Source organism: Denticeps clupeoides, chromosome 7, assembly GCF_900700375.1.
Source record: "Denticeps clupeoides chromosome 7, fDenClu1.1, whole genome shotgun sequence".
Classification (NCBI taxonomy): Eukaryota; Metazoa; Chordata; class Actinopteri; order Clupeiformes; family Denticipitidae; genus Denticeps; species Denticeps clupeoides.
In genome coordinates, this window is record NC_041713.1 from 2,137,702 (window position 1) to 2,145,033 (window position 7,332).

The following is a 7,332-nucleotide window of genomic DNA, read 5'->3' on the forward strand; positions in this document are numbered from 1 at the left end:
GTGTTTGAAGAATGTTTGGTATGTGTATGATGTGTGTTTGGTATATGTTGGGTTTGTGTAGGGTGTGTGTTTGAAGAATGTTTGGTATGTGTATGATGTGCGTTTGGTATATGTTGGGTTTGTGTAGGGTGTGTGTTTGAAGAATGTTTGGTATGTGTACTATGTGCGTTTGGTATATGTTGGGTTTGTGTAGGGTGTGTGTTTGAAGAATGTTTGGTATGTGTACTATGTGCGTTTGGTATATGTTGGGTTTGTGTAGGGTGTGTGTTTGAAGAATGTTTGGTATGTGTACTATGTGTGTTTGGTATATGTTGGGTTGTGTAGGGTGTGTGTTTGAAGAATGTTTGGTATGTGTACTATGTGTGTTTGGTATATGTTGGGTTTGTGTAGGGTGTGTGTTTGAAGAATGTTTGGTATGTGTACTATGTGTGTTTGGTATATGTGGGTTTGTGTAGGGTGTGTGTTTGAAGAATGTTTGGTATGTGTACTATGTGTGTTTGGTATATGTTGGGTTTGTGTAGGGTGTGTGTTGAAGAATGTTTGGTATGTGTACTATGTGTGTTTGGTATATGTTGGGTTTGTGTAGGGTGTGTGTTTGAAGAATGTTGGTATGTGTACTATGTGTGTTTGGTATATGTTGGGTTTGTGTAGGGTGTGTGTTTGAAGAATGTTTGGTATGTGTACTATGTGTGTTTGGTATATGTTGGGTTTGTGTAGGGTTGTGTGTTGAAGAATGTTTGGTTGTGTAATATGTCTGTGTTTGGTATAGGTTGGGTTTGTGTAGGGATGTTTGTGTGTTTGAAGAATGTTTGGTATGTGTACTATGCTGTGTTTGGTATATGTTGGCGTTTGTGTTAGGGTTTTGGTGTTTGCCGAATGTTTGGTATGTGTACTATGTGTGTTTGGTATATGTTAGGGTTGTGTAGGGTGGTGTTGTTTGAAGAATGTTTGGTATGTGTTACTATGTGTGTTTTGGGTATATGTTGGTTTGTGTAGGGTGTGTGTTTGAAGAATGTTTGGTCTGTGTACTATGTGCTGTTGGTATATGGTTGGGTTATTGTTCGGGTGTGTGTTTGAAGAATGTTTGGTATGTGTACTATGTGTGTTTGGTATATGTTGGGTTTGTGTAGGGTGTGTGTTTGAAGAATGTTTGGTATGTGTACTATGTGTGTTTGGTATATGTTGGGTTTGTGTAGGGTGTGTGTTTGAAGAATGTTTGGTATGTGTACTATGTGTGTTTGGTATATGTTGGGTTTGTGTAGGGTGCGTATATTTTCTGTCTTTTGCACTGAACTAGCCATAATCCTGAGTCACCTGTAAACAGCACCAGTGGCGTAAATTATGTGTTGTGGTGAATTAGGTGTATGCATGTGTGTTTATGTATGTGTGTGTGTGTGTGTGTGTATGTGTATGTTTATGTATATGTGTGTGTGTATGTTTATGTATGTGTGTGTGTGTTTATGTATGTGTGTATGTGTGTGTGTGTGTATGTGTATGTTTATGGATATGTGTGTGTGTGTATGTGTGTGTGTGTGTGTGTGTGTAGTGAAGCTTTAGATGTTCCCACAACCATTGATCAGGGAAGCTTTTCCTCACATGTTACTTACGCCTTGAGGGGGTTTGTATGTTGCATACAGAACAGCATCTCTCCCGCTTTCCCTCTCTCACTCTTACACACACACACACACACACACACACACAGGGGAAATGAATGGTGCATGAATCATGGGTCCGTTTTCTATTTGAGCTGCAGCTGCCCAAAACCAATAAGAAGGAAACAATATGAGAATTTTTCACAGTAAGTGAAACTCCTCTAATGACCCCAAATTAATGAAAGGCTTCATTACGGCCAATTAGAGCCTCCGCTGTCATAGTCCAACGTGCAAACAAAAAAAACATTTTTTCTCATTTTCAGTACAAAACTGGTTCATTAAATTCATTTAATTGATCGTTGTTCCTCCTCCTACATCAGCCCTTTATCTGTATGCTTTTTATCCATCAATTCCTATATTGCACTACTAGTGTATCATTATTTCATTTTTGAAAGATGATTTATGGTTAAAGCTGATAACCTTGCTGGGTAAAGAAAATCCTGACGGTGGAACTGAGAATGGGATTTATGGGTATGGAGTCAGGAACGTTGCCCGAGGCGTTTTACAAGCATCTCTGCGGTCCTAATAACACAGGCATTGCTGAGAACACCCCGTTTGTCTGCAGAACACTGGAATGGGGAACATTCTGCGTGCTGTCGGGGGTTTGAGGGGTGAAACGGTAAGACAGGATCAAGAAGAAGGTGTCTTCAGAACGTTCTGGTCACCGTGCATTTGTGTCCTGGAGCACGAGGTTTCATGGAGCACAAACTGGTGGAGAACAGAACTGTGTCGCAGCTCTGATTCGTCGGTAACACAAACTGTTGGCAGTGTGTGTGTGTGTGTGTGTGTGTGTGTGCCTCTCAAAGTCATAGGACTAATTGCGCAAATTAAATCTGTGTCCTGTGTGTCCTGTGGCATTGTGGGAAAATGATGCTGATCTAAAGAGGGTTTCAGTTCTTGTTGTGTTCTGATTGGTCAGAGAAAAACATTTCCTCACTTAATCGAAAGCATCCGTTCATATGTACCCGTGAACTGGGTGTCCAGCTATGTGACCCCTGACCTGGGGTTGTTTTTTAGAAGGGGTGAACTTGTTTAGAAATGCAAGAATTTGTGTAGCGCATCTGAAAGTGAACAGAAAAAACTAAGCTGTTCATTAATTAAGGGGTAAAATCAATTATGAATTATAAACTCTGGACAGTAAGACAAGTGAATCATTCATTTGGGAAAAGTGAATCCTTTTTATCAGCTTCTCAGTGAATGATGCATTAGAATATAATAACGATTCGATGCATCTGTGTGGAGTATTGTTTAAGTATTCTGTTTAAGTATTAAGTAAGTGTAAGTATTCTGGTTAGTGCTCAGTAACGTTATATTAGAGAATCGTGTGAATCTACAGAGCGACGAATCTTCAGACTCTGCAGGCATCTTCAGTAAACAGCCCTCTGGAAGTATTCTTGCTTGTGATCGATGCCCCATCGGCTGGGTGGCTCTGGGGCGGCAGGGCTGCTTGTTCGTCTCTGATCAACTTCATTTAGTGCAGTTATCATCCGCTACAGACTCGAGTGGGAAAAGACACTCAGTTCATCTGCCGCTGATGTGTGAGGGTGGAGATTATAGCTGTTTTTGCCCGCCTGTCTTCATTTTAATTGTACTTAAGTCTTGTTTTGTTCACCTCCTTACTGATTTTTAGTCACATCCTTCCTCATTTTACTCTAGTCAAGAATTTTAGTCTTATTTTATTCAGAATTATCCTATTTTTTTATTACTGTTCTGTCCTAATTATGACTATTTTAGTTTTGTTCCAGTTAGTTCAGTTCATGTTCCAGTTGCAAGGATGAATGAACTGGATGCCGAATCAGACGAGTCGCTCTTCCGGAGGGTTCACCGACTGTGGCAGGCGCTGTCTAAACAACCTCACACACATATAAATGCCTCCAGCTCAGAGTCCAATTTGGTTTATGAATATTCATGAGTGTTCCTGTGGGCGGGGCCACTGCACGCTGGTCGGGCCTCTTGAGTGAAAACCTAGATGAACAGGTTTAAAGATTTTAAAAGATGATTTTTTCATCTCTCTCTCTCTCCCTCTCTCTCTCTTTGTCTCAGTCCCGTCAGACGCCAGAGGGCGAGTTCCTGCCTTTGGACCAGTGCGAGCTGGACGTGGGTTTCGGGACGGGCGCCGACCAGCTCTTCCTGGTGTCCCCCCTCACCATCTGCCACGAAATCAATCCCAAGAGCCCCTTCTTTGACCTGTCACAGCGCTCTCTCATGAACGAGCAGTTCGAGATCGTCGTCATCCTGGAGGGCATCGTGGAGACGACAGGTGACGTTCTGTAGACATTGTCACATCCCTCCCTCTCCTGTTGGCTGGAGAAGAACACAGGCAGCCATTTCATCACGGGATGCTGCATTGCTCTGTGTTGTATGCTGTGTGGTGTTTATTGTGGTACAGTGCATCCGGAAAGTACTTTTTTCCACTTTTTCCACATTGATTTCATTTTTTCCATCAGAATTCTACACACAACACCCCATAATAACAATGTGAAAAGTTAACTTGCGGTTTTGGCATATTTATTAACAATAAAAAACTGAGAAAGTATTGACAGCCTTTGCCATGAAGCTCGAAATTGAGCTCAGGTTGATCCTGTTCCACCTGATCATCCTTGAGACAGGAATGTCTCAACGCACCAAATCTGGGGAAGGTAACAGAAAAAGTTCTGCTGATTTGAAGGTCCCGATGAGCACAGTAGTCAGGGAGGTGACCAAGAACCCGATTATTCGCTGTGTCAGAGCTCCAAAGGTCCCCTGTTCACAGATGAAAAGCCTTCCAGAAGGGCAATCGTCTCTGCAGCAATCCACCAATCAGGCCTGTATGGTCGAGTGCCCAGACGGGTGCCACTCCTTTTGGAGGAAACCAGGCACCGCTCATCACCAGGCCAGTACCATCACTACAGTGAAGCATGGCGGTGGCAGCATCATGCTGTGGGGATGGTTCTCAGCTGCAGGAACTGGGGGACTGGTCAGGATAGCGGGAAATGAGTGCAGAGTGCTCTTGTTCTCAGAATGGTGACAGTTTGTCTTTCAGCAGGATAGCGACCCTAAACACACAGCCTAGATATCAAAGGAGCAGCTGCAGGACAACTCTGTGAATGTCCTCAAAAGGCCTGACTTGAATCCGATTGAACATCTTTTAAAATGTACGTTTACAGCTTTTATCAGACGCCCTTATCCAGAGCGACTTACAGTCAGTAGTTACAGGGACAGTCCCCCCCTGGAGACACTCAGAGTTAAGCGTCTTGCTCAGGGACACAATGTTAGTAAGTGGGGTTTGAACCCGGTCTTCTGGTTCACAGGCGAGTACTGACGTTCCCATCCAACCTGATGGAGCCTGAGAGGTGCTACAAAGAGGAATGGGTGAATGTGGCCAAGGATCGGTGTGCCAGGCTTGTGGCATCATATTCAAAAAGACTTGAGGCTGTGATCTGTGAAAGTACTGAGCAAAGGCGGTGACTACTACGTACATGTGACTTCAAAAACCTCAAGTTTGTGAAAAATATGGGGAGATGTGTGTAGAATTCGGAGGGAATTTAAATGTGGAAATGTGGATGCACTGTGCTTTGCCGTGTTGTTAGTTCTGTTCTGTAGGCTTCAGTCTGTCTGGCACAGACCAACGTACACACACACACACACACGCACCTACACGCATGCACCTGAACCCTCACTCTCCTACACACACACCGCTGTGTGTTATACACGCACAAGGGAAGGAGAAGACTGATGAGCGTCCAAACAATCCGGGAGCGACACACACACACTCACACACATTACACAGTTCCATCATACGAGCTGAAACGGCCGAGTTCATCTTGGTGACTGAGAACCACCTGCAGCTCCACGGAACATGTTAAGAGCAGGAGACTGAGAAGAAGATCATGCTGAACAGCATGTGTGCAGCGGGTAACCCACCAGCTTGTGATGCTCTCGCCTTGTGATGCTCTCGCCTCCAGACATGGGGGCTTCTGGTTCCTCCATTTTCACACCACACCAGAACTAGGGAGCCCTGTGAGCATCTCGATTGCAAGATTTTACTCTTGTTATTCTCGCACTGTCTGCGTCCTGTTTGTACTTCATGTAGTAAAGTTATGTCGGTTTCACGATGTACCGTCTAACATGTATGTAGCTGAAATGATGATAAAGCTGATCAAGCTTCATCTTGAACTCTGTTTAACCGTCTCTCTCTCTCCCTCTCTCTCTCTCTGTCTCAGGCATGACTTGTCAGGCTCGGACGTCCTACACGGAGGACGAGGTGCTGTGGGGTCACCGCTTCCTGCCGGTCATGTCCCTGGAGGAGGGCTTCTTCCGCGTCGACTACTCCCAGTTCCACAGCACCTTCGAGGTGCCAACTCCGCCCTACAGCGTGAAGGAACATGAGGAGAAGGCCTCGCTGCCGTCACCCCTGGCCACGCCTCATGGCGAGCGCGTGTTCTCCGGGGACAGCCCCGAGGCGCCGGACGGCCGGCTGCCCAGCAAGCTGCAGCACATGAGCTCCTCCGGGAAGGACGACCTGCAGAGGAAGGTGCTGCGCCTGGCCTCCCAGCCGGCCGAGCGCGCGTCCAGCACCGGCGACCTGCCGCTCAGGCTCCAGCGCCTGGCCTCCGGCCCCGGGCAGGGCGACGCCGAGGGCCGGCTGCACCTCCAGGCGCTGAAGGTGGGCTTCCAGCCCATGACCCAGTCGACCGGAGACCTCCACCAACGCAGCCTGGCCACCGCGCCCGGGGGCCGGGCCGAAGACAACCTGCCGCCTAAACTGCGGCGTATGAACGCTGACCGCTGAGGAGGAGGACCAGGAGTCCCCAGTCCTGCTATTAGAGACAGTGCTCGCACTCGCACATCCAGCCATGTGTGCATGTAACACACACACTCACGCACTCAGCCCCTCTCATCTTGTCAAGTTAATAGGAATCAGTATATTTCCGTCGACTGTACACTGGCATCTTCAGCTCAGCAATTCTGTCTTCAGAATGTACAGAAATAAACGAATAGAAACAGGAAGTGGCTGCTTGCTGGTTCTCTGTAGGTTGGAGACGAGGAACTAGCTACCCACCAAGATGAAGCTCGATCAGCTTTATCGTCATTTCAGCTACATACGCGTTAGACGAAATAACGTTTCTTCAGAACCTGGTGCTACATGAAACATTAAAACAACGTTACATACCGACATAAAGCGACCGTCTGCGACAAACAAACTGACTACATAAAGTACAAACAGGGGACGCAGACAGTGCGAGAATAACAAGAGTAAATGATGCAGACAACAAAGAAGAGCTGCAAAAGCTGCGGTAACATAAATTCTGCTGTAACGTTACACACGAGGAACAGAAAAACTCCAAAACACGAGCGATTCCCCAACTCTTCTAAGTTCGTGATATCATCGTTCGTAATTTTGTATCGCAAACAGTGTTGCCAGATATGTGAAAAATGCTCCATAAATGCTCCAAAACTCAAATGAAACTGTTGAAAGCATGTGATAGCTATCTGATACTCTCCTGTGCAGTTACTAAAGACCAGTTACTCAAGACTAGCTGTTTGTATAATCATTGATAACTAATTAATAAATTAAAATATTGCTATTCTGTTTATATGTTAAAATATGGAAATTTTTAAATCAAAAAATTTGAATTGTGTCAAATCTTGCAATCGAGATGCTCACAGGGCTTGCTGGTTATCTGTATGTTGGAGACGA

At 45.4% G+C, this 7,332-nt stretch overlaps 1 protein-coding gene across 1 annotated transcript in view; it reads left to right on the forward strand.

Moving 5' to 3' along the window:
- kcnj19a (potassium inwardly rectifying channel subfamily J member 19a) overlaps nt 1-6,916 on the forward strand; it is a 10,999-nt gene extending 4,083 nt beyond the window's left edge. Inside the window, exons 2-3 of the mRNA XM_028987037.1 lie at nt 3,696-3,912; nt 5,855-6,916. Coding sequence (XP_028842870.1) covers nt 3,696-3,912; nt 5,855-6,423 — 786 coding nt within the window. The 3' untranslated portion in view covers nt 6,424-6,916. The remainder of the gene's footprint in view (nt 1-3,695; nt 3,913-5,854) is intronic.
- Nucleotides 6,917-7,332: the final 416 nt, after the last annotated feature.